The sequence below is a fragment of the Neovison vison genome, chromosome 8 (assembly GCF_020171115.1).
Source record: "Neovison vison isolate M4711 chromosome 8, ASM_NN_V1, whole genome shotgun sequence".
Classification (NCBI taxonomy): Eukaryota; Metazoa; Chordata; class Mammalia; order Carnivora; family Mustelidae; genus Neogale; species Neogale vison.
Genome location: NC_058098.1, coordinates 53,687,079 through 53,715,038, shown reverse-complemented (window position 1 = coordinate 53,715,038; position 27,960 = coordinate 53,687,079). Strand labels below are relative to the sequence as shown.

Genomic DNA, 27,960 nt, shown 5'->3' with positions numbered 1-27,960 from the left:
AAAGTACTTTTTTTTTTTTTTTAAAGATTTTATTTATTTATTCGACAGAGATCACAAGCAGGCAGAGAGGCAGGCAGAGAGAGAGGGGGAAGCAGGCTCCCTGCTCAGCAGAGAGCCCGATGCGGGGCTGCATCCCAGGACCCTGGGATCATGACCCGAGCCAAAGGCAGAGGCTCAACCCACTGAGCCACCCAGGCGCCCCAGGACTTTATTTTTTCAGTCAGGTATTTTTTTTTTTAAGATTTTATTTATTTATTTGACACAGAGAGAGACGACGAGAGAGAGGATACAAGCAGACGGAGTGGGAGAGGGAGAAGCAGGCTTCCTGCTAAGCAGGGAGCCCAATGCAGGTCTTGATCCCAGGACTCTGGAATCATGACCTGAGCTGAAGGCAGATGCTTAACTAAGACTGAGCCACCCAGGTGCCCCATTAGTCAAGTATTTTTTAAGGTACTTAAGTCACCTCCCAGGATGGAAGTATTGTAAGGTCATTTAATAAATTAATATTGTTTGGGTACTTCATTTTCTGTTTTAAGACAGGACATTAAGTCCAGGGAGGGGTGTTACATACAAGTATGAGAAAAGTTAAATTATTATTTGAAATGTTAAATAACTACACTAAAGTTTTCTGTAAAGAAATACTTATGTTTATTCTTATCCCTTTGAGCAGTTCAGTGATCACAAACTTCATGCCTGCCATGTGCCAGGGGCTGCTGAGTTTTCCAGGTTGAAACACAAAAGAGTCTGCTTTAAATTTGGTTAGCATTTCTCATTTCAGCCTTTTCCTTTGAGGTTCAAATTTAGATTACAAGCTAAACAATATAAGTAATATTAGTTATACTTTAACACTTTCAAATAATTTTCATGTACATTTTTATATGAGGCTCACAAAACAACTCTTGAGAAGGAATTAAAGCAGGAAGCTTTTAGTTCAGAGTGTTAGCATGGAGTTTGTTTAGTTAGTGGTAGTCATGGAATTTGAAATTGGGTCCTGATTTTTTTTCTTTTTGTTCTTCATTCTTACCTCTGTGATCTCGCTGTCTTTTTAAAATTGAGATAAGATGGAGGTGCCTGGGTGACTCAGTCAATTAAGCACCTGCCTTCAGCTTGAGTCGGGATCCTGGGGTCCTGGCATTAAGCCCAGCATTGGGCTCTCTGCTCAGCAGGGTATCTTCTTCCCTCTGCCCTTCACCCCACTTGTACGGGCATATACTATGTGCACTTTCTATTTCAAATAAATAAAATCTTTTTTAAAAATTGAGATAAGTGGGACGCCTGGGTGGCTCAGTTGGTTGGATGACTGCCTTCAGCTCAGGTCATGATCCCGGAGTTCTCAGATCGAGTCCCGCATCTGGCTCCCAGCTCCACGGGGAGTCTGCTTCTCCCTCTGACCTTCTCCTCACTCATGCTCTCTCTCATTGTCTCTTTCTCAAATAAATAAAATCCTTAAAAAAAAAATTGAGATAAGTTATAGCTTTGTGCAAGTTTAAGGTATGCAGTGTTTTGGTTTGATGCATTTGTATGTATATCGCAGTATAATCTCCATGATCCCCTGACCCCTCAGTATCTGAACCACCAAAAGAACTTACCCTTTTTCAGAATTATTCTTTCTTGATTTTTTTTTTTTCTCCTCTTATCTGCTGTTACCCTTCCATCATATGGTAGCCAGAGTCGACTCAGGGGCAAAACTCTTCTTTTTATGGTTTTGTGTTTAGGACCAAAAGTTTGGATTATAGTGATCTCCCAGTCTTTGTGGCTTTTACCTTTGTTCTTTGCTAGATCACATGCAAGGTTTCATCTTAATTTGCCTTCTTTAATAAGCCAGAATGGATCTTATAGATACAGAAGGAGTTTTAGAGATATTTTTCTCCTGACCTCCCAAATTTCAAGAGATGTCAGTTCTCATGTCAGTTCATACCCATGAGTTAGTTTACTTATTAATATCTCCGGTAACTTGTGGTTAAGTGGGTCATGTTTGCTCAATCATATTTTCCTCCTTATTCTAGACATGGTCTTTAAGTCTATCTCCAAAGATTTTTTTTTAAGATGTCCTTTTATCTGAGAGAAAGAGCATGCACACGTAGTGGGAGGGTCACAGGTGGGGAGAGAGAGTCTCAAGCGGACTCCATGCTAAGTGAAGCCTGATGTGGGGCTTGATCTCCTGACCCTGAGATCACAACCCGAACTGAAACCAAGAGTTGGACACTTAACCTACTGCACCACCCAGTCACCCCATCTCTGAAGATTTTAGAGAAAAGGACAGATAATTGAAAGATTTAACAAGTTCCATGATACTTTTTTCTTCCCTTGCTATTCTAGCTATAAAGATAAATAGTTGGGTTCTTGTTTTTACTTGTCCACTACCTCTCATGCACTTGATTTTTTTCCCGCTATGTTGAATAGAGGATATGAGGCTGGGATAGTTGTTCATTTGTTTTCCATTTCACGTTTCTAACACTAACAGCAGGAAAAATAAAAACTTCTGTTTGGGTCAAATTTAAGGTGGTTTTTCTTTCTGAAGAATCTTCATTTCTTTCCACTTTAAAGATAATAATTACTTGATAGGTCTTTTTGCTAGTATATATTGAAGCCTATTATGGTAACAACAAATTTACATCAGAGTAATGTAACAAATAGAAATAATTTTGTATTTTGCATTTCTGTTATTCTTATACAAGTGAACCTGGTGCTAAATTGGAACTTCACAAAGAATATTTTATACAGTAACCTCGGTGGAAACAAACTTGCCAGATGTTTTATTAGAGTAATTAATTTATTCTCAGTGTCCATTAATTAGACTGTATGTAGCAAAACCAGAAAAAGTTAGGTAAGTTCATTGTTTTAATTAAACTGTTTTGATTAATTGGTTTTTGATAAATTATATATAACATCCCAATTAGAATTCTATTCTTCTCCATAGTTTTATTATATTTTCTATTTTTGCTTTCAACTTGTGTTTAAAATTCAGTAAGCTGTTAAGAGATAAGCCAGAAATGTAGACTATTACAGAAGCCTAGGAGATTTAGTTAATCTGACCTAGATGTTCTTTTGATGATTGAGATTTACAATGTGAAAACAGTTCTCAATTTCAAAATGAAACCTAGGACTATCTGCTGTATAAGTCAGCTGTCCTGCTCGTGACAAGCAGATTAATCAGCCACCAAAAGGAAGCGTTTACAGACATAAAAGTTGTGCTATTAAGATCATTGGTTTTGCATCAGCAGTTAGTTGAAGCTATAAGTGAGTGTATGCCTTGGATTTTGACTTCTTCTAAAGAGGACAGTCTAGTATTTTTGGAAGGGCTTTTTATATACATTTGATTTCATTTGGTTTCATTTTTATTGGTTTCATTTTCAGACTAATGCCTATGAAATCAAAGAGGTAATGTGAGAAAATCCTTGGGTAGAAATTGTGTGGAGATGTAAATATTAATGTATTTGAGAATATATTTCAGCAGTTGATCTATTCAACATTTCTTTCTTCTATCCCAGAATGCGTATACTTGCACAGTCAGAATGAGAATACTTTTACAACTTCTGCTGTACCTGTTTCTCTGTCATCCTACCAGAGCTCTGAGATGTTACTGTCTGCTTCAGTTCTTAATTTAACATTGTACAGTATTACTTGAAGGAATAAAAAATCATGAGGACTTCTAAATAAGAGATCAGATTTGAGGGATCCGTGGTTTAGTCAACAAAGCTGAGCAGAGAAATCAGTGGAGGTACCTCCTCTAGGCTGGAGCAGCCAGGGCTAATGAGTATGTAGTTTTCTTATCATAATGCTGTGATTGAAATGTACTATTTAATGGGGAAACCCTCTTACACTTGATGAGAATATTGTAGTTAGAGTGACAAATCCTTGGAATTATGTGTGAATTAGTTTGCCTTTTATTCCAATATCCAAAATTTAAAAAGAACTGCTTTGCCACCAGAGTTATTGACTAAACCCTAGTAATTTCTGATTGAGGATATAACCTATATCTCAGTAATTGAAATAAACTAAGACTATGAACTAATTTTAAGTACTTAGCTTGCTTAAGGACCTCGCTCTCTACACATTTAGTTTTAGATAATAAGCAAACATTTGTGGCCGTCACAATACTTTTAAAAGTGAAAGCCATTGGTTTCTTGTTGTGATGATGGTTCATAAGTATGTGTACATTAATTTTTGCTTCCTGAATCCATTGGGATCTCTGAAGTGTGTGTGTGTGTGTGTGTGTGTGTGTTTAATTTGACATCTTTTAGAGTTGATTTAGTACACTGAGTCAAGGTTCCTTTGTATAGTAAAGAAAGTTTAGCCATCTTAATGCTTAAAGATCTGTTGAATGAAAATTGACCTGCAAAGCAACATTTTGACATAACCCAAATATTCTAGATACTGGTTAAATATAGGTTCCTATTTATGCTCTGTTTTAATCCTAAAAGTCTTTGGTAACTGGTATTAAGTTATAGGTTTCTTTTTTTATATTTGTTTAGGAAGGAGGCAATGGATTAGATGAAAACTGTTGTCTTTGAGGGAAAATTCACATTTAGCTGAGCCTTACCTCACACGTTCTCTGATGATTTTATTTTATAGACTCCAGGCATTAGAGCTCGATCTACAAGACTTCAGTGGTTTTGTGAAAGATGTATTTCAAGTAATCAGGTTTGTGTTTAATTTCTGGTCTCGACCACCTAAAACTGTGAGTAGAAAGCAAGTGTCCTTCCTACATGTCATATGAGCATTCGGGGATTTGGGGACATAGAGCATTATTAATGGAAGCAGCATTATCTTTGGTGGTTTTCCAAATAAGCAGTAGCTTAATTCTTGTTCCTGAGGTGCAGTAGAATCCCTAAAATTTTTAATTTGGGCCCTGAAGATTTTAGCCTGCTTTATCCTAAGTTGTTGGCTTGAGCAGGTTAACCTTGTTTCTTTTGCAATTTAAATCTGCTTCAGTCCTCAGTGACCAGAGGAGTCACTTAGGGGAGCCCAGTGGAATTTCTACTTTACGTCTCCTCCAGTGCAGATATCTTTTCATATCCCGCCAAGTGGAAGCCACAGGGGAAGAGGAGTATAACACTTGGGTGTAGGAGTGTTCTTATTACTGAAGAGTGTATTCACTGGATCTTCTTCCACCAGTATCTTTGAATTCTCAGAATGTATCTTCATGAGGTTTCCTCAGCCAGATGATTGTTCATGTTTTGTTCTTGACTACAGAGTCCTTTCAGCTTTTTAGCTTAAAAAAAGGTCATTTTTAATTGTGGTAAACTACATATATAATATAAAATTTATCATTTTAACCATTTGTAAGTGTTCACTTCAGTGGCAGTAAGTCCATTCACATTGGTGTGCTCGGCTCTTGAACTTTGGAAGTGAAGTTAATCTGCCCTTTGGGTAAAGCTTGGTGGAAGGATTATTAAACTGAGATTTGTCAGCTATAAAATATGTCCTTTACACATTCTAGATCCATCTGTTAATCTTATTTTTAAGGTTGAAGTTCTAGAAAAATTAGTGGAGCTGACACAGAAGTTGTTTGAATGTGATAGAGACCAGCTGTACTACAGTCTACTAAAATTGTATAGTAAGTAATCTGACTGTTCGTCATGTTTTCATCTTCAGATATTTATTCTGTTGAAGGCAGGTGCAAGAAAGGAATATCGGGAAGGTCTAGTGATTGTCAAATGTGTGGTCTTCAACAGAGTTTTAAGTAGAGGTCAGATTGAATTTTATCACAAATTGTTATATTGTATCACTAGACACCAGACAAGTTTCATAATTTCTGACAGTCTTCTGCAGTAATGAAAAGGTGAGAAAAATCTTCATAAGGGCCACAGAATTTAATAGAACTTTCCGAGGAGAGACCAATTTTTTTTCTTTCTTTCTTTTTTAAGGATTTAATTTATTTATTTGACAGAGAGAGAGATCACAAGTAGGCAGAGAGGCAGGCAAAGGGAGAGGGGGAAGCAGGTTCCCCACTGAGCAGAGAGATGCAGGGCTGGATCCCAGGGCCCTGAGATCATGACCTGAGCTGAGGCAGAGGTTTTAACCCACTGAGCACCCAGGCGCCCCTAATTTTTTTCTTTTTATTTAAGTCCTCTGGTAAACTTATCAGTCACTCCTATAAATCACATAATCACTACCATGTTCATTCATGTATATAAGATCTTTTTCCAGGCGTGCCTGGGTGGCTCAGTCATTATGCTCTACCTTCAGCTTAGGTCATGATCCTGGGATCCTGGGATCCTGGGATCGAGCCCCACATCAGGCTCCCTGCTTGGCAGAGTGTCTGCTTCTCCCTCTTCCTTTGCCCCTGCTCTTATTCCCTCTCTTGTTGTATCTCTCTGTCAAATGAATAAATAAAATCTTCAAAAAAAAAAAATCTTTTTCCAGAAAAATGCATATTGATACACAGACTCATTGCTAAACAGTTTTTAAAAATGTGATTATATTCTAATATAGTTTTGACTGAATTTATATTATAAACATTTTCTTACCTATAAATGACTATGTTGCATGGCTGTACTAGAATTTATCCAGCCAATCTCCTTATGCTAGACACGTGACTAGAAATTCATTTTTACACATTATAAAACAGTGCTGTATTAGCTATCTTTGTGCCTTAATCTTTGTTCACGCCCATAATTGTTTCCTTAGGCTGGATTTGTATTTGCGTTCCGAAACATTTGATCTTTATTACCAAACAGTGTATGTCAGTTCCAGTTTATACATCTGGGAACTTTGCAGTCTGTTTTAGGGTATTTGGATGGAGAAGAGCAACTCTTAGACAAGTCAGTAACTAACCTACCTTCCTTCCTTCCTTCCTTCCTTCCTTTCTCCCTCTTGCCCCGCCCTCTCTTCATCCCTTCATCCTTCCACTCCCCCAGACATTTGATCCAGATTATTTTGTTTTTCTCATGGGAAATTTACCTTCACCAAACATAGACAGCAGTGAATAACTTAATTCATTTGTCTTTTTGAATTTGTATTTATTATCATTAGAAGCTTTATCTTTGGGACACCTGGGCAACTCAGTCAGTTAAGCATCTGCCTTTGGCTCAGGTCATGATCCCAGGGTCCTGCGATTGAGTCCTAAATCGGGGCTCTCTGCTCGGCGGGGAGTCTGCTTCTCCCTCTCCCTCTGCCTGCCGCTCTGCCTGCTTGTGTTTTCTCTGTCAAATAAATAAAATCTTTAAGAAAAAAAAGTTATCTTCTATGTTAATGTGTAAATAAGACTTGCTGTAAAATTTATATTTCAGTTGTTGGTTGCATTGAAATGCACACTTCGCTATGTAATTTTTAAAACTCTTAAAATTCTTCAAATTCAGTTCTTTGGTTTAATGGTCAAATTCTGGCACACAATACTGGGGTTGTTATTGAATATATGCAATTAGCAAACTTAGGTTTTAGGCGTGTAGTCCTTACTTGGTGGGTTATAACCTGTATTTATTCAAGTGCTAATTCTTACCCTTCCCCATCCCTTTATTTTGAGGAACTATTTCATGCTTAAATTCTAATTTTATACCAACTTCAGAAAAAAAGAAAAACCCTGAATGTATCCAAATGAGTCTTAGCAGTTAAAGTAGTCCCCACAGAGGACCATAATCCCTAACTATGCTAGATATTGGGGAGGATGCAGCAGATAGGGTAGTGCTTTGTGCAGTTAGGCCTATAACCAAGATTAAGAATATGGAGTGAAAAAAAAAAAAAACTGGAAGGATGTACGAGGAGCAGGGGTAGTCCAGGGAAGGTGGAGGGAGCCACCTCACAAACCTCTTTTTTCTATATAGATGACCTTTTGCTGATGCTTTCTTTAAAAAGAAAGAAAAGAAAACAACCTGTAGGTTCATCTTAAAATTTCATTTAGGAATAAATAGTCTTTGAGGTTTATTTCCATTTATTTCTCCTTCATCCCCTTTCTTGGCTGTATTGGACACCTTCTTCAGTTTTTTTGCTCTGTATTTTAGCCAGTAGTCTGAAGATACCTGTAAGGTGAGGGTGGCCTCTTGTAAGGCTGGAAGTCAGGAATTATTATCATGAAGTATACTTTATAACCCAGGTTGTATACTTCATGCCTTTGTGGTGCTGTAAGTTGATAATGTGGTTGTGATAACCCTGATCCTCCCCTTTCTCAGCCAACCTCTCCTTTGTGGCCCCTTCTTTCCGTTTTCCCCTTGGACCACTTATTTGAACAAGTTAAATAACTTATTAAAGCACTATGGACTCAATTTTATTTGAAAAGGAACATGTGATATGGGATAATATATGAAATGTGGTCCTATTATACTTGAAAAATCTGTATTTTGGATTGTGAATACCTGAGAAAATGTTTGGCCTGGTTGAACTTTTTAATGAGCTCATTCTTTCTCTCTCTCTCTTTTTTTTTTTTTTTTTAAGATTTTATTTATTCATTTGAGAGAAAGAGAGTATTGGGCATGGGGGGAGAGGGCACTGTCCCAGGACCTTGGGATCATGACTTGAGCCAAAGGCAGACACTTAACTGACTGAGCCACCCAGGCACTTTGAGATTTTTTTTCTTTTTTAAGTTGCTAGTCCATTTTAATTAAACCTGTATCTCTGTAATATCTTTGTCCTCCTAAAGTGGAAGCTTTCATATATGTGTGCCTTTTTTAGAAGAAGAAAATTACTTTCATAGAGTTCCTGTAGTTGAAGACAGAGTTGTCCATCTTCCATCCATCTTCTCTTCAGTGTTCATGTTATCTTAAAAATGAATCTCTGTAAAAACCACCTTAGTGGTGCTGTTACCAGTTCTTGGAAACCTTTCCTAACTATGTCTTCCACAATCCACAGGTATACCTTTTGGCAGGGGACAGAATGTTCCACCTTTTCTCTTCTATAGAATTAAAGATACTGGAACTTGGGGTTTTGTTTTTCATTTGTTTAGTCCAGTTAGTTTTATATACTCATATACTTGAGAAGTTACTTTTGAATTTTATATTACATGAGAACATTTTAATGAAGGAAAAGCATAGTTAGCTTATAAGAGTCTTGTTTTGGGAAAAGAGATTGTAAATTTAAGGGTTTTATATGGGACTGCTTTTATTACCAAAGTATGTACAAAATCATTACAATCTGTGTATGACCTGGGGAAATTTTCTTACTATTACCTTTTTCTTTGTTGTAGGTTTCTTTTTTTTTTTTTTTTTTAAGATTTTATTTATTTATTTGATAGAGAGACAGCGAGAGAGGGAATATAAGCAGGGGGAGTTGGGGAGGGAGAAGCAGACTCCCCCTGATGTGGGGCTCAATTCTAGGACCCTGGGATCATGACCTGAACTGAAGGCAGATGCTTAATAACTGAGCCGCCCAGGCGCCCCTTGTTGTAGGTTTCTGATGGAGCATGAGTGTGTTTTGTTTTTGTTCTTTTGAGTTTTTTACTTCAAGGAGTCATTGGTTACCAAAAAAAATGTAGCTTTTCAGTTGGACAGGTGTGGGGGAATCTAGGAAAATCCCATCTCTTTCATATTTTGCTATTTTTGAGAAACATATTTACGTATGTTTTTTGGAACATTTGTGCTCTGAAACAACCCCCTTCCTAGAGTTGACTATACAGAATGAAGATACTCATTATTCATATATGAAAATTTCAAAAAACACAGTTAAAATAGTATTTCTTTGTGTGTAATACTTTCATTGAACTTAATTAGTGTCATGATATTTTTAATATTTTGGTCTGGTTTTTCACAAGCGTAAGTTTATTATATTAAATGACTTGACCGTTTCTCTTTTCAAAACCTGTTAGAATGTTTAAAAATTAAGTCTTGATTATTAAGTTTTTGCTATTTGTGAAGATTAGGTTACACATAACAGGAACTCAGTTTTTCAATGTGAAGGAGTCTGCCTGTTTCCTTGCCCTATAATACTTAGTCTGATGGCATTAGTGGGATAAAAAAAAATCTATCACACAATGTCATAGACATTCTTCAAGTCAGCAGAAGAGACTGAATTCTCCCTATTCTACTAAGTGAAAGGGATTTGTTGATTTGACACTTTTGAAGAAAATCATACATTTGTGCACTTTGAATCACTTTAGACCTCCAGCTGTGTATTATACTATATACACGTACACATTATCTTTCCAAAATCTCACAGGCATAGTTGAATTGTTACCTATTTCTGATTCTGATTTCAGCAGTGGGTTTCTCAGGTTACCTTAGAAAGACAGACTTTTTATTCACATCAAAGTGTGTAGTAAAATGGGATGGGGGTTGTTGTTTTTTATTAGGTAAGGAATTTCCATTGTTGAAAACTCAAAAGACATACAGAAGGAAGTCTTTTTGCCTTGGGTCCACAATCATCATGTTCCTTTCCCTGGAGGCAATATTTGGAATAATGCTTACTTTAACATTAAATAGGGAAAATATTCTAAACATTTTTAAGAATTGGACTTAGTATGTTCATCAATTTCTGCTTATTCAAAATTTTGCAGAAGTAAATGGTGACTGGCAAAAAGCTGATGCTGTGTGGAATAAAATGCAAGAAGAAAATATTATTCCACGTGCAAAGACATTAAGATTATTAGCAGAAATCCTTAGAAACAGTAATCAAGAGGTTCCGTTTGACGTACCTGAGGTAATTTTTTTTTTAACTTTAAACCTAACAGGTTTTGTTGTCAGTATAACTGTAGGGCATAATTAGCCCAGTTTCATTCTAAAAAGATAACTCTGTATACAAGGTTTTGTTTAACTGAATACTTCTTTCTTCCAGCTGTGGTATGAAGATGAAAATCACTCCCTGAATTTTTCATCACCCTCACATACAGAAAGTAATTTCCAGAAAGATCTGTTGAATGCCTGCCAACGAAAGAGAAGCAAAGGTAAATCTGTATGCTGGGGTCTTCTAATAGCAACAGGGGATCTAAGTCCTTCTAACAAATTAGTAGTGCTCTAGGACGGAGATGGAACTTACATGTATTAATTATTTTCTTTGGTTCTTTAATGTGGGGCGCCGGGGTGGCTCAGTGGGTTAAGGCCTCTGCCTTCGGCTCTGGTCATGATCTCAGGGTCCTGGGATTGAGCCCCGCATCAGGCTCTGCTCAGCGGGGAGCCTGTTTCCTCCTCTCTCTCTGCCTGCTTGTGATCTCTGTCTGTCAAATGAATGAGTAGAATCTTAAAAAAAAAAAAAAGTTTAAATTAACAAACACATTTTGGGTTAGTTGGGAAACATCAACTGAGTAGTAGATAATATTCAGGAACTATTTCTCTCTCTCTGGGGTTTTGTTTTTTTTTGTTTGTTTGTTTGTTTGTTTGTTTGTTTTGGTTTTTTTTAGTTTATAATTTTTTTTAGTAATCTTTGTACCCAACACGGGGCTTTAACTCATGACCCTGAGATCAGGAGTTTCATGCTCTTCTGACTCAGCCAGCCTTATTTTTATTAGATACAATAGTGGTGTTAAGATTTATCAGACAGTGTCCTTAACTTTTGAGATCTTACTGAAGTACTGAAAGATGGAAAAAAATCAAGATTATCTATAATATATTTTAAAATAGCTAAGCAATAAGGGACAAAGATAAAGCAAGAATGGCAAAATGGTAATAGTTGTTTGATGTAGGTGATGGGCATATGGAAGGGTCCATTATACTACTCTTTATATTTTTCTGTACATTTGAAATCTCTTATAATAAGAACTAAAATAGGCATACATTTTATTAAAAAGTATACTTTGAAAATAGCATGATCATGAGTGTTTTTTGGCAGATGTATTTATTATGTATTTTGCTTTTATTTGAAAGCAGAAAATGATTAGGGCAATTAAGCACTGTTCTTGTGTATGTTGAAGTGATCAAGCACTATTTCAGGGTTGGAGGCAGGACATGAGGTCTGTGTCTTGCACTTCCTTTTCTCTCGTGGTAGACTTTCCTGAAGTGGCATCCCTACCACTACTATGACTGCTTTAAAATTTTTATGACCATCTTGGACCCTCTGGTATCAGCTTGCCTATTACATGATAGACATTTCTATTTAGACTTCATTGTACTCTTTCAAAATCATATCCTTCTATTGTATCCTTCACTTTGGTTAATTTTTCTCCATAGCATGCTAGCATCATCTTTAATTCCTTTGATACTGTGTGGATTTTCAAGTATGCTTTATGATACTTTAACCAATATGCAGCAGATTTTTTTTTTCATTTTAATATTGACAGTTTTGAACTCTGTTCAGTAGAAAAGAATCAGTTTAGAAATTTACAGAACCTCATAATTTCTTGACTTAATTAGAATTTTGTGACACTAACATGAAGTATATGAGGAAAGAATAAGCTAAGCTCTTATATTTTCTCAATCATGAATAGTGACTTTATCCTTTGGGTCATTTTCCTTTGTGGCATATTCAGTGTATACATCCTTGAGTCTTCACCATATATATATGTTAAACCTAAATACAAAATTATGACTATGGGTCATAGTCATAGTGGAATTTTAATTAGATCGAAAGGAGTATAAAATTAGTGTATAGTTAACTGCTGGAAGACTCTAGTACCCCTTCATATGTCATATATATGTTAAACCTAAATACAAAATTATGACTATGGGTCATAGTCATAGTGGAATTTTAATTAGATCGAAAGGAGTATAAAATTAGTGTATAGTTAACTGCTGGAAGACTCTAGTACCCCTTCATATGTCACCTTTTTAAAAATTATTTTCATTTAAGTAAAAATCAGTTAACTAAATAAATATAATGCAATGTTTGTTATTATAAACATACCCCTATTCTAGCTTTAATATATAATTTATATTTATTTAACTGGTTTTATCCTGTTCTTCAGAGTTTCTAGTTTTTTGTATATTCCAGGATTTGAATGCCTAGCAAAACATGAATACTTTGAAAATTGATTGCTAACATTAGTACTTTATTGAATTTCTGATAGTTTAGTATACTTACTGACTTTCTCACCAGAAACCTGTGGCAAATGAGTTTGGGGCATTACAGTGATTGCCTCTTTCTTTCTTTCTTTTTTCTAACTAATAGAGAATAATAAACAGAACCATAGCAATTTCATACAAAGACTCTAATTTTAGGGGCACCTGTGGCTCATTGGTTAAGCGTCTGACTCTGGATTTCAGCTCAGGTTGTGATCTCACAGATTGTGGGATCTCAGGTCAAGCCATGTGTTGGCTCCACACTCATTGGGGAGTCTGCTTCCTCTCTGTCTGCCCCTCCCCTTGCTCACGTGTGCGTGCCCACGCGCATGCTCTCTCTCTCTAATCTTTAAACTACAACTTGAGAAAACAACTAGTAAGATTTCCCGATTATTTTGTTAATCTTAAATATTCTAATCGTACTTCCTGTATATTTTCATTGAGCAAACAATTATGGTTGGGGAGTAGACAATTGCACTGCATTTGACTTCTCAGCTTCCTTAAAAGGGAACATTGTCGACTTAATGATAGATTTTATCTGTTCTCCTTGGTGAAGATGCAGATATTAATGCCATACCTTTTCTCTCTAGTTTTCTCTGAGTTTAGCATGAAAGAGTAAGTTTCTGACATTGTCACTTCAGTTTAATTGAAGGGCTCTTGCAAACTGCCCTAACCTTGGAATACAGATATAACATCTGCTTGTTCAGAAACCTCTGAAGTAGCTCAGAATGTTCTTCAGAGCATTAATATCCTGCTCACTCCTAGTTCCATGTATTGTATTTTCTTATATTGAGCTTTATACCCACCGAAGGTCGTACATGATCGTTCACGGTGCCCCATGTCTATTGTGATTTGTTTATACACACCAGAGAGTGGATTATAGTTTCAGTTGGATGTTTATAGCCAGGCAATTTTATTTCAGAAAAGTAAGTGACTGAAAAGTGTAGATACTTCTCTTTTGGTAACATCTTTTCATTCACTGACAGTTATTGTGAACAAGTGAAATAAAACTGTTAATCAGTCAAACAAATGTTGCTTAGTTTACTTGTTAGATACCTGTATATTTGAAAATTGTATGTTTTTGTATAAGTCCTGTCGTAGCCAAATAATTTGATCTCCTAATTTTAGAATTATAGGCTATATTCACTTTAATGCTATTGTGTTGAAATGTTAACCATTGTAACCACCCACTTATAGATTAAAGATTGCTTTAAAATGCATCTTTTGCTCCCCTCAATTTAAATTATACCTGTGGTTTATTTGGACTTTACCACACATTTTGCAATTGATTTTGAAAATGGTATCATCTTTTGACAAATTCAGAAGAGCTACTTCTCATTTTTATTGGCATGAAATAATTTATTGACTTTAGAGAGCTAGTATGAAAAGTAATTTTAGGGGCACCTGGGTGGCTCAGTTGGTTAAGCCACTGCCTTCAGCTTAGGTCATGATCCTAGAGCCCTGGGCTCGAGACCTACATCAAGTCCCACATCCCTGCTCTCCAGGGAGCCTGCTTCTCCCTCTCCTTGTGTGTCTGTCCCTGCTTGTGCGCCCTCTCTCTCTCTCTCTCTCTCTCTCTCTCTCTGTTAAATAAATAAATAAAATCTTAAAAAAGAAAGAAAAGAAAAGTAATTTTATAAGGAAGTCCTTTCAGGTACCAGCCACGTGGCTTAAGTAGATTGTTCAAAACTGTGACTTTGTTTGTTTTTATCAAGATGAGGAGTGTGACTGTATCTGTTGTTTTGGTCAGTGTGTGTGTGTCTCTGGAGAGTGCTGTGGTGGGTGAACATGAAAACAAACACGTGTATGGCTTTGAGGCTTTGCTCTAGGGGGTTTTCTTCCTTTTTGACATTTCAGAATAACATCATCTCATTTTTTGCTTTTTTTCCTTCGTAGATGCATATACTATTTTCCTGAAGGCACAAAAGCAAAGCATTATTTTCAACAGTGAGACTTACAGCAATCTTATAAAATTATTGTTGGAGAAGGATAGTTTCATAGAAGCAGTGCAAGTAAAAGAATTGTAAGTATTAGTCCATTTATTAAACCTGTCATTTAAAAAAAGTATCACCTATCATTAGGATTTTCCTAATGATTTGTTGTAGTAGCAGCTGCTTAATTATCCTCAACTACACACAAAAATCCTATGAAATGGTTTTCTAATTTTTTTTTTAGAGCATGAGCAGGGGGAGAGGCAGAGGAGGAGGGAGAAGCAGACTCTTCGCTGAGCAGGGAACCTGACATACGGCTTGATCCCAGAACCTTGAGATCATGACCTGAGCCGAAGGCAGATGCTCAACCATCTGAGCCACTTAGGCACCCCTGGTTTTCTAATTTTATGGGCTTTTTTTAATCTATAAAAAAATAAGTTTTACTGGCCTTCCATAATGCAGTACATTTTCTTCCCCTAATAAAGCTTCCACTCATTGAAGAAGTCCATAGACTGAAAAATAATATTTTTCCCTTTATCATACTCTTCTTACTTAGTGTCTAGCTCTCTGAGCCTTTTGTGGTAGAAGGAGCCTGATAAAGTGAAAATAGCCCAAGGGCTTTGAACTTAGGCAGGGATTCGAATCTTACTTGAGTTTCTATTGGAGAAATTATCCCCTCTGTGAACCTCATTTCTTCTTATGATGATAAGATGATAAGACTTACATGAAAGATCCCTTTTAGGTGTTGAAGAACATAGAGTGAAGTAGAGAAAGTATAGGTGCTCAATACATTTTAAATGCCTTTTCTTTTTAACTTTCTGTTTTTTTTAATTTGATTTTGAATTAAAAAAAAAAATCTGTTGGGTGGTTGTGGTAGGGGTTTTGTTCCTCTGGCTAGTTCCTGAGAGTAAAATTAATCAGAACAAAAAAGTTTTCCTACCTGGTGTGTCAGTTAATAGATTCTGTTGTCTTATCCCAAAGGAGATACCAGAGGAGGCTTAGAATGGAGTAGAGCACAGTGACCTGCTCTGTGATGTAGACCTGTCCTGGTGATGTGTTAGTAGCCTTATTTTCAATGGCAAAGGTCAGCCTTTTCCTAATGTATTACAAGTCCTGAAATGATCTCTCTTGGCTCAACTTTGACCTTCAGAGCTTTTAAGTCACAGTGCTTTTGGAATATTAGAATCCTGACTAGAAAGTGCCATTCTTGCAGTTTGCTGGAAGATCTGCTCTTAATACCAGTGTTATGTTAAAGTTATGCACCATTGGGCCATATTTACTGCTTGTGTTTCATTATATTTTGGAAAAAGTGTATGACTGTACTTGTCTGTGGAAAGACATATAAACACATGGACAGTGTATATGTATGTACAGTGAGTGTATAGATCCATCTGTATACAAGTACAACATGTATGTATACACATATGCACATCGTCTGTATACCTATGGTCTTGAATCATCTTGTATGTCCTATAGCAAGAACAGTCGCACTAAAGCTTTTCAAACATAAGTCTTTCATGTATTCTGTATCTCATTTGTGTGTTTGCTCAGTTGCTAATTAAATTACATATCTCTAAAATACCCAAGAGATGCTAAATTAGTGACTTGGAAAATTTGACATTGAACAGCGTTCCGTCATCTGTAATCATTGGAGTCATCAAGGGGGTGGGAGTTTTTCCTAAAATTACTTTTCTCAGGAAATTATTACCTAAACCCTTCTCCTAACACTACTTGTTGTAATTAAAGGCATTCTAAAGCAACAGTGATTTGGGAAGAGCAGGGACAGAGAAAAGAGGAGCCTCTTGTGTTGAAAACTGGGTGTAATTAAGTGAGGGGATAGAAGCAGAGAAGGAAGTTTTCTTTAAAATTCTTAATCCTGAGGTTGATCCTGAAATACTTCCCCAAAATATAGATTACCTTTTTTTCCCCCCATTTTAAATGGGCTTGTCCTAGAATGCCGAGCCACACATTCTTTTATTTCCTTTCCTTCTCCCCCCGCCCCCCGGAGCCTCATACTCTTGTAGCTTGAGAAGATTCCTCACAGCCCACCCCAAAGGTTTTGATTCATTTGATCTGGTATGGGGCCCAGGGATTTGCATTTAATACCCAAGTGATTCAATAATTGTATGTTGTAAACATTTTGATCAATACCATTAATAGTGAATTGTACCAAAGTAGCATATGTTAAGTATATTTTAAAACATACTCATAAAATAGAAATTTTTCAGAGGATAATAAGATGTAAAAACAGGCTTCAACATTTTCTTGCCTTACCCTAGAGTGTTCTTGCATTGTGCATACCTTTCACTGAGGACGGCTCACTGACAGGTGGTTTTTCAAACTACAGTTGCAGCCAGCACGTGGGTCATGGAATCTCTTTAGTGGATCAGAACCAGCATTTTTTTAAATAGAATAGAAAATATCAAAGCACTTCGTATGGTAAAGATTGTTTTGTGAGTTGTATTGGTATTTGCACTGATAGGTAGTATGAAATGTTTCTTCTGTGTGTGACTGTGGATCTTGCTCACACAAGTGGGAAAGCTACTGATCTGGATGTTTGCAAGCGCAGCCCTTCCATTTCCCCTTCTGTCTGCGATGTGTAAAATGTAGCTTGATTTTTCTTTCCCTCCTTCTCTAGATCTTCATAAAGTCTTTCTGTACTCTTGAGGGCACTTCTATCTTAATTATGTTACTCTTCCAGGAGTATTTTGTGGCTGCCTTTCACTTGTAGCTGGGTGGGCCTAAGAGAATCCTGGATGCAAAGCCTTACCATGCCTGTAGGCACCTCACTGGGGATTAGATGCACATGCTTTCCTTTGAACCAGAAAAATGTTACATCTAACAACAAAAAATTGTATCTTGGTAAAGTGCCTGGGTGGCTCGGTGGGTTGATCATCTGACTTGCGATTTCAGCCCAGGTCATGATCTCAGGGTCTTGAGATCAAGCCCCGTTCGGGCCCTGCACTCAGCATGGGGCTGCTTGAGGTGTTGCACCTGCGCGCGCTCTCTCTCTCTCCTCTCCGTCAAAGAAATAAATCTAAAAAAATGTATCTTGGGTTAGATCTACACTGGGTTATTTTGAAAGTAACTCTTGGCTAGAAATTCTGAAGTGGTAGTTGAAGTTCACATTTCTAATTAACAGGGTCATCTCTTCTTCAGTTGTATATCTGTGCTCTGAGTAAAAGAGAATTTTGCTTTTTTTAGTGGCCACGTTTATTGTAATATGGTGTGACCACATGAGTCACTATAGCAAGTAGCAGTACCCCACTCAAATTTCGGCCCTCTGCTGTGAGTCCACAGAGAGCAGTCTGTTTGTTGTTTCAGTCCATGTTTTTACCTGCATGATGCTAAGTCTCAAGAGCAATAGTTTTCTCTGCAAACTAAAGAATGCAGTCTTTGTTTTTGTTCTACCTTCACTGTCTCTGATTTGTTGGTTAAAATGAAGCACCCTTACTTAGGAGAGTATCAACAAGAATATTTAAACTTTTCTCACAAGTTATGGAACCTCAAAAGTAACAGTAACTGCAGCCTTTAAAAGATTAGCCAACTCTCTTTCATTTTTAGAGTTAGTTACATTTCATCATGTTTCAAAATCAAAATTTAGATGTAGTAAACTCTTTTGAGGGAGAGGAACTGCTTATTCGAAGAAGAGCAGTAAAGGAGATTATTATTTTAGATCTCTGATAACACTAAACTGTATTTTTAGGAAATTGCGATTTCTATTCCTCCATTACAGTCACTACATGTGGCCAGCAACTACCGTGTTGGACAACATGGATAATGAATATTCCTATCGCCACAGGAAGTTTAATTTGACAGCTCTGGACTAGATATTTTTTTTCCTTATAATAGGTCACATCCATAGTATGGGTCAGAAGCAGAAACTTCTTTTATTGTTGAACACGGAGATCTCTGCCAGTAACTTTTTGTAGTTTTTCTCCTTTTTCAGTTTGGAATATATTTTGGTTTTGATGGGTCAGTTTGTGCATATATAAGATATAGTGTTCAGTATATAATACTGAATACTGGGGAGAGTTTCTGTCTCCTGTTAATTCCTGCTTTTGTATTTGTATTGAATGGGCAGCTTAGATCATGGAAAGAAAATGTTCCGTGTTTGAGGTTTTTAAAAGGTGAATGGTTCACACTCGGTGTCAGTCAAAAGGGAGGTTTTGTTACTGCATGGATTCAATGAATTTTAGGTAATACTTACATGTAAATATGGTATAATATATGTAATGATGACTTAAGTGAGTTTAATTTTAATAGTGTTTTCTGTTTACTTAATCATGCTTAAGATTGAGAAAGTAAATCCTTTATTTTATGCAGTTTATGGTCTCATGCACGGGTTGTTGATTTAAGAGCTTTGACAGATGGGACAAAGGAAAAAAAGTCAAACTGAGCAATGGGTGCTTTGGTGGGATTAAGAGGATTGGGTGGAGGGGGTGGGGTAAGAAAATCCTGTGCCCGGGGACTGCAGGGGTGAATTTCTGAGGCTGGAAGTGGCTGAGAGGATGGGCACGTCACAGTGTCTTTGGAGGATTTTCTTGGGATTGACGAGAATAATTTAGCAGTGACCCTGCTTTTCTCACAATCTCCTCGGCTTAGATGTTCATGTCGGCAGGCCGAGGTTGTTGGCAGCAGGATCATCACTGAGCTTGATAAGGCAAATGGCGGCAATTGCTTTTGCTCCTTGTGACCTGTTGGAGATTTCCTAATAGGGAGATGAACCCTAGGGGCATTAAGGAGGCCGAAATTTCATCACAGGACATGTGCAAACAGTGTAGCGAACAGAAGTCATCTCAGGCTAGGGTTATTTTTTAATCATGTAGGTTTTAGCCATAAACCGAATTTTGCTCTTGAGTTTTAAGGAGTTGGGGGGTTTTGTTTCAAATGAAATGGCTGGGACAAGATTGTTGTATGAGATTTTTAATTTTAAGGTAACAATGGTTTTAGTTCAGCAGTACACTTGCTCACCTTTAAAAACTGTATGTAGCTAGATGACAGAAATTTGAAAATTAATCAACCAAATGATACGGTGTTAGTTAGTAATATGCTTTCGTTTATATTTAAAATATACCGTGCTGAAAATAAATGTTCATTTTTGTTGCCGAAAGAATAGTTTTACATTTTATAATTATGGTGAATGTAGAGAAAAGAGGAAAAAGTATCCAGTTTAGGATACAGCAGAACAATGCAGGGCACGCAGTTATTTTATCATCTAATATGTCAGCATTCAAGAATCTGAACCGATTGTTTAAAAAAAATCTTGTACTTTGTTTCTTTTGTTGCTCATTTCCAACTTTGTCATCTGTCAGAATGCAAAAAAAAATTATCCTTCTATAACCATTGACAGGATAACACAAAAGCTGTCTCCAGGTCGATATTTTGCAGCAATATTTTTAACATACGAACAGTAGTTTTTATAATTTCACCTTGGTGCTCAACCATTTATTATCGTATCAGAAGCATGTCAGTAATTCCTTTCTAAATGTCTGCTTCTTTTAGCGCTGAGACCCACATCAAGGGCTTCACACTGAACGATGCTGCCAACAGCCTCCTCATCATAACGCAAGTTAGGCGGGATTATTTGAAAGGTATGTCACAATGCTTGACCTTTACGTCACATTAATGCCTCTGCAGATTTTTCTTGTAACGCCCTTCGAATACTTGGATAAAGGAGTCCATTTAGCAAATTACCTGCTTATCAAGAGCCTTTTGTGGTAGCTGAGAGACGTAAATTACTGTACATGCATTTATAATACAGCTTGAATATGAATGTACTTGTCATTTGACCACTTAGTCCAGTTTCCATTCCATTTAACACAAGATGGGTTTTCTTAAGATGAATCACAGCTCTTCAGACATGCAAAATTTGTGTTCCAGAACGAGAGAAAGTACAGGCTTTCAAGTGCGTTAAAATTCACAGCACAAGTCATTTTGCTTTGGAAATTAACATACTTTAGAGAGCATCTGAAACAATTCCCAGCAGTTGTTTCTTGCATATTGTGTTGGTTGTGTGTGAGATAGCAAATGAGTTAAATTGAGTGTTAAATGTGTGGGATTGTGCGCCAAATGATTATAATATTGATTTTTAAAACTTAATCTAATACTTTTTCAATAGTTCATAATACCAACAGCAATAAAATACAGTGTTTGTTTGGAGTTTGGAATTTAGCGTTTTTCAGTTAATGTTAAGAAGATAACCCGAGAAAGCTGCAGAGATGACTTCAGGGAGGACTGGGAAGGGGGCCATTTGTTCATTGGAGGGTTTTTGTGGATCCGAGGTCTTAGGAGTGAGCTCCCAAGGGGAAAGATGATGACTCTCTTAAATTTAGGTAAGCATCGTTTCTCCTTGGGCTTTACATTTGAATTTTAATCAATACAGTAAAACTGTTAAAACCACAGTGTTGCCAATACAACAAAACCCACGCAGAAAATCTTGAAGGGAAAAGCTAACTAACTATCTCTTTTCTTCCTTGGACTTTAATAATAATGTTATTCCTCACTTGGCGTGTTTATAAAATAATTTCACATCCCTGAGAAGAAGTTGCTAATTGTGCACCTTTACTATTACCTATAATACCTAAATTTGCTGGTCTTTAGAGGTCCTCCTAATTGATTAGGACTGAATATGTAAGTGGTGGTTTCTCTTTTTGCAGTATTTCTACTTCAGCACTCCCCAGGCAGGGCCAGTCCATCCAGACAGCCTTTTGGGCAGAGCTTGTTACTAAAACTTTAAAAGCTTTCATCTTATTTTTTATTTTTTAAAAAAAAGCCTTTTTGTCAAGTTAATACTTTATGTAGAAATGATAAACAATTTTAAGACATGAAAAGTTAAAGCTGTTCCCCATATAAAGAAGCTTGTATTTCTATAGACATGGAAATAAAGATCCACTTTTTTTCATTTCAAGGGATTAATTTTTGAGCTGAATCTGAACTGAATTTGTTTAACTTGACTACTGTCCTTCACTTGTAGAAGAAGGTGCCCTTTGGAAACTACTAGAAACTTTATGATGTGATTGATTTCACGTCTATTCTTCTCAGCTGTTGAGTTCAGCCAGAGGTTGGCTGAGAGCAGGAGCAGGAGCCGTGACACTGCCACCTAACCGATCGTTAATGTAGTGACCGTCGGCAAGGATGGAAATGGTGTCGGCACAGTCTCTGGCTCCTTCTCTTGCTCCATGGCTGACTAGAGTTCCCAGTTTGTGAAATCCTCTTCTCCTTTTCAGGTTTCTTTTTCACCGTCCCATCTAAAATGAAAATAAAGCCAGTTCAATCTGAACATGATTTTATAAGCAAATCCCGTTCTAGAATGAGAATAGCTGATTTGTGGCACCTTTGCAACATAATCAGTATTACTAGGAAATTAAGGTGACTGTGAAAAAGACTCAGGGTGTACCTTAGGTCCTAAACTTCAGAAGGCGAGTCCTGTTACAGGAATTAGATTTAGGTTCTAAGGTCCCATGTTCCCTTTCAGGTAGATGTAAAATGATCAACTGTCTCAGTCTTTCTTTCTCTCTCACTTACATATATGCCTGTAGATGCAGGCTCTAGGGTGTTGGATTCTTGGATTCGTGTCTAGCAGTATGACCTTGGGCAAATTATTGAAACGCTCTGTTTCTTACCTACAAAATCGGTACTTACCTCAGAGGGGTACTTGTGAGCGTAGCTGCAACTACTACTGTGTCTGCCGGTAGTAGATGTTCAGCAAAGGTAGAAGAGGTCCAGTGGATGCTGGTTACTATCATCACTGTCATTATCTTATTTTTGTTACTCTTTTAATTCTGGTGGTGAGAACATCCTTTGGGTAGTACTCTTGGCTAAAGGAATGTTTTTAAGTTGATTATTTGGTTATGACTACCAGTTAAGATTTCATCAAGGTTTTTAAAAAATAGATGATATTACTAAAATAATATAAGTAACATTTTTGTTTCTTAGATACACGTGTATTTATAAAATTTTGGTGAATGTACCTCTTAAACTACCTCTTTTTTCTCTTTTCCCATTTGAGAATCACTGATTTAAATGGTAGATATGGAGCATTTAAAAATTGTTGACTCAGTAATAAACACTGAACGCATTGTTTTTTACTGTAGCACTTTTAATAGACTGCTTAATTATTACCCTTTCCCCATTTCTTGTGTAGAAGGTAGGTCGTTCTCATTTGGGAGCTGCCTTCAGAGTCTTAATGTTTTCTGGGTTACATTGCTTTAATTTTGAAAAAGCCATGAAGTTTTTTTTGGTAGCGGTAGTGGTGATTGTTATTCTGAGTATTAAATTTTCCCTCCAGTCTGCCACTTTATCTTTAATGATTTCGTTATACTGGCACATGAGTCTCTATAGTGAAAGGATATTCCATATTTATCCATAATCAGGTACTTATTTAAAAAAAAAACCTGTGGCTGTACCCATGGGAATCTGATGATCATTGTTTTCTTTGAAAAAAGTGCACACAAATACCTACTAAGTGTTCAGTCATGTAAAATGATTTTGATAGTGTGGTAGTTGAATGGCCCCATGTGGCTGCTGCCGCCTAATCCATCCTGTTTAGACTAGAAAGAGACATTGTTTTCAAGGAAGAATCTCTGGGATATTAGAAGATTTTGATAATCACGTAATTTTTGAATGTTATAAAACCTGGGAAAGTATGAATGTGGTAGAAGTTACAATATTTTGAGATTTTTAAGATTCTGGTTTATATTTTTCTGAATTTGCCAGTTTCCTTGAAATCACTGAATAACACTGAATGTTATCCCTGAAGGGAACCCACATTTTGTCAGTAGCATTTTATTTTCTCTCTGATTTATTTAAAGAAGAAATTCTCTGGTCTCTGATATTTTATAGTCAAATAAATCATTATTTTTTTTAGTTTTTTCATAAAGTATTAATATTTTCTGTAATCTAGAATAAATTATTCATAGCTTTTTGTGTGTAGCCATTTGGTGTTCATATTTAAGAGCTAGTTTTCAAAATGCATTTGGCAGTATAGTTCATAAAAGAAAAACTCTGTCGCCTGCTCTTCATTGTAGAGGCTCTAACAACACTAAAAGCAGCCTTGGATCTGGAGCAGATACCTTCTAGGCTGGCAGTGACCCGCCTTATTCAGGCATGTGCCTTGAAGGGTGATGTAGAAAGCATTCTGGCGATTCAGAAGATGGTAGATGGACTCGAACATTCAATTGGACTTTCAAATATGGTTTTCATCAATAATATTGCTTTGGCACAAATAAAGAAGTGAGTATTTTCAACTTTTCCTTTGTCGGATACGGGAAGGAGCATTATCTCAAATACCACCTTTTAAAACCTTTCTTAGGCTGTTAGAAACGATATCAATTGCAGAGGAAATAATTGATGCCAGTTGCTGGTTGTTCTCTAACTATTAGGGAATAATTATATGTTGCGAAATGTGTTTTAGCTTTAAATTAGACCTTCGAATGGCATTTATCAAAATTTTAAATCCATGAAACTTTTTCCATGGTTGATAACTTTTCTCACTCATATGTGTCAGGCCCCTGTTGTTGAATATTGACACAAATTGACCGCAACACTTGAGGGTGACGCTATACCAGAACATTGTGGAAGCAGAGGGACACACAAGCTTGTTAAAAATGTGCATGTCTGTTTTCCCCACTGTCCTACCCTTCCTCTCCTGTCAACACATATCCATAAAAAGGTGTTTAGAGGTGATTCTCTTACCACCATCTGTAGATTCCTTGCATAGACTTTCCACTGTATAGAAATAAATAAATACTTGATTTTTATTAGCCTGGCTAGTAGAGTACATTGCCCAAGTTAAAGATTCATGGGATGATTATGAAATTGACACTCTTCATGCTTTTAGGTAGTTCTTTAGTAGTTAACCTCACATGCAGCTAATGGGTTTGATCATTAAAATTTATTACTGTTTGTTTTTGCAGGGGGTTTTGTTTGTTCCCATTTCTCTGGGCTGAGAAGTTTTGTTTTTTTCCCTTTTAAAACTGTTTCCCTCCAGATAGAACTTTAAATTTTTCCCTTAATAAGAAAATGTAGATCTGTTACGCCAGAAGATCAAGGAAGTTATCCGAGTAAGAGCTGGATGAATTTTAGAATGTTACCATATTAAGCAGTTTTATATGATATGGAGAATGTGATTTTATTCACTATTAAATAATTATCTCACTAAAACCCATAAGAAAAATGTATTATAACAGGGTATTCATTTTTTATTAGAGAATTCTTATGTGTTAGGTAAGAATTCCAACAAAATTGATTATTTGGCTTCGGAGTGGCATATCATAACTGTAAAGTATGAATCAAGGAGTACCTTAACCAGAAACCTAACTAATCATGCATATCATTTTTATCATAACTTGTTGTGTAAGGCTATGTCATTGATTTTTTTAATGTAAATTGTAAAGATACTTTTTTCTGAGAATTTTAGTGTAAATGGATTATTTTTCAAATGTTGTGTGATAACCAACAAAAACAAATTCATGTGACTGTGTTTGAAAGACATGCAAGTAGACCTTTGAAGAAAGACATCATTAGCATCTTTAGGAATCCTGAGGAGTTACACGTGATCTTCACCTCATGTAGTAGGGAGCAGTTGTAGGTCATAAAGCCAAAGTTACAGCACTTAAATAAGTTTTCATTTTATACCCAGAGAGCTGCAAAATCAAATTAGATAAACTGTTTTCTAAAGTTATTGTCATTGATTCTTCTATATGTTAAGTGTTTATTCTTGTCTTCAGAGCAGTGTTTTACCAAAAGTAACTATTTCAATTATTGTAGCATGAACTGTCTAGTGATTGTCTTTGCCACCTCCATGTGATTGATTCCAATTTCATAGTGGTTTTTATCTGGTTATTGTTTTTTATATTTCCATTTCATCCTAAAGTATTTGTATATGTGAATCTCAAAATAAGTTCTCATACTAAAACTGCCTGTAATATTAATACAGAAGCAGAGACTTTTTTTTTTTTTTTTTACACAATATATGTTACTCTCTCTTGCAGCAATAACATAGATGTTGCCATAGAAAACATTGAGAATATGCTTACTTCAGAGAATCAAACTGTGGAACCCCAGTACTTTGGCTTGGCATACTTATTCAGAAAAGTAATAGAGGAGCAGTTGGAACCAGCAGTTGAAAAGAGTAAGTGAGCTGTTCTTGCTAAAGAACACAGAAGCACATTTTCTCTCTGGTGAGGCTGGACCTGATGTCTTTTGTGGATGAATTAAAAGCATTCTCTTACCTGTTACTTTTTCAGTAAGCATCATGGCAGAGAGACTGGCCAATCAGTTTGCAGTTTACAAACCCGTCACTGATCTTTTCCTTCAGCTTCTGGAATCAGGCAAAGTGGATGATGCCAGAGCTCTCCTACAGGTAATGACTCACCACACCTGGAGTGGGGCTTGGGGCTTGTGAGAAGTAAATTGAGAAATCACTAGACCTAGTTGTGGGGTAGAATGCATGGTGCTTCCAGTACATTTATGTGCAGTGTGGATCACAGCCTCGTGACAAGGACTGGATTATAAGTAAAGATGCCAGTCCAGGCTAGAAACGCCCTGAGGTTTAAAGGGGAGTTGGGGAAGATGTGTTTTGCTGGCAGATGTAAAGACAAATGTTTCTGTGCAGATAGGTAACGAAAACCATTCCTTTGGTTTCCTACTTTAATTTCTCTAATGCTCTAAAGACTGAGCATCACCATGGCAACACAGTTTGCAAACAAAAAGTAGGAAATGTTTGCTTTTCAAGTACAGCTTCTCACTTGAATACTCAAACATTCTCAGTGCCTTATTCAAGGTTTATTAAGAGTTGAATTTGCTTTCTATTCACTTGTGTGTCACAGACACATTAAATGACAAATGCAGGTCTCTGTGGCCCGCACTCTCAGTTAAATTAGCAATCTTCAGGGAAGGAGACAACTGCATTCATGCCATTTTAACAGCACTAAATATAAAGCTGTGCCAAGTGCCGACAGAACGGTGGGTGATCGGAGCTGCCACTGGCAGTGTACACAAACAGGCACCGCTGGGGAGCCCTTCCCAGCAGGTGGCAGTCAAACAGTCACCGTGATCCCGCCAACGGCTGTGTTTGTGTAGACTCCCTGTGTCAGAATGAGGCCTGGGACCAATTTCTGATAGTAAATAGTATTAGATTCAGTTCCATTTTTATGAGCTGCAAAGCACATTCAGTGGTAGGTAAGGGGGGTGAAACTGCACCCCTGTGCTGGAGCTCTGGTTTCGATCCTTAAAGTCCATCTAGTTGGACAGAACCAAACCATTTTTAAAAGGAGTTCTTGAGAAGTTTCTCTATGTGAATAGTTTTGTAAAAGGTGGAAATCGGCGCTTGTGTCTAAGGCTTTTTCACTTTTTGTTCCTGGACAGAGAGAAACTCCAGCTAATTGGGAATGTTCTTGTCTGGTTTGATTTGATTCCCTTTTTTTTTCTTCCCTCATCTTCCTTCACCACCACCACCCCCCTTTTTTTTTAACGGAAAAGGCAGTTTATGTTATAGAGGGATTCTAGGAATCTTTTCCACTGTCTTACCTTGTTGCCTTTAATGTTAGAGGTTGCGTCTGAAAGAAATAAACTCTGAGGCCTTATCTTGATGTGTACATTTCGAAGCATGCCTACTAGGGGCTGTGCATCTCTCATTATACACGTGATTGTCCTCATTCCATTTTAACACACTATTTTCATGGTTCTTTAGAAAGCAGCTCTTGACAGTTCATCTGCCAGCTTGTCCTGAGCCATCATCGTCGGGGGCACTGGCTAGAGTGCAGGCTGACAGCAGCCTCGGCCGGGAGGCGGTGGGGCTTCTGCCTGGGCCCTCGGAGCCACACTCGCACAGTGGCCTGTCAGGGGCTCCCAGTGACAGCTGTGTGCTGATGCGGCAGCCGCGGTCTTTTCGTTGTCATCCCTTCAGTAGATGGAGGCTTCTGCTGATAAACCCTTTACCCATCCTTTACCTGCTTGTCAAACAGTAAAAGATTATTCTTGCTGTAGCAAAGAATACTTTATTCAAAGATGTCGAAAACATCAGTTTATAATGTAAATGTTCTGTGTGTCCCCAAAAGTTCTTTTTATACTATTCGTTTTAGTATTGACAATGTTTTAAAGCTTTGAAAGCACTATGTGCTTTGAGAAACTTAAAAGAATGACATCTATGATGAGTGTAAACTAAA

At 37.0% G+C, this 27,960-nt stretch overlaps 1 protein-coding gene across 1 annotated transcript in view; it reads left to right on the top strand.

Moving 5' to 3' along the window:
- LRPPRC (leucine rich pentatricopeptide repeat containing) overlaps positions 1-27,960 on the top strand; it is a 103,227-nt gene that overhangs the window by 68,295 nt on the left and 6,972 nt on the right. Inside the window, exons 26-34 of the mRNA XM_044263618.1 lie at positions 4,576-4,644; positions 5,470-5,560; positions 10,427-10,569; positions 10,705-10,813; positions 14,757-14,883; positions 20,297-20,385; positions 23,821-24,025; positions 25,786-25,925; positions 26,041-26,156. Of these exons, the coding sequence (XP_044119553.1) occupies positions 4,576-4,644; positions 5,470-5,560; positions 10,427-10,569; positions 10,705-10,813; positions 14,757-14,883; positions 20,297-20,385; positions 23,821-24,025; positions 25,786-25,925; positions 26,041-26,156 (1,089 nt within the window). The remainder of the gene's footprint in view (positions 1-4,575; positions 4,645-5,469; positions 5,561-10,426; positions 10,570-10,704; positions 10,814-14,756; positions 14,884-20,296; positions 20,386-23,820; positions 24,026-25,785; positions 25,926-26,040; positions 26,157-27,960) is intronic.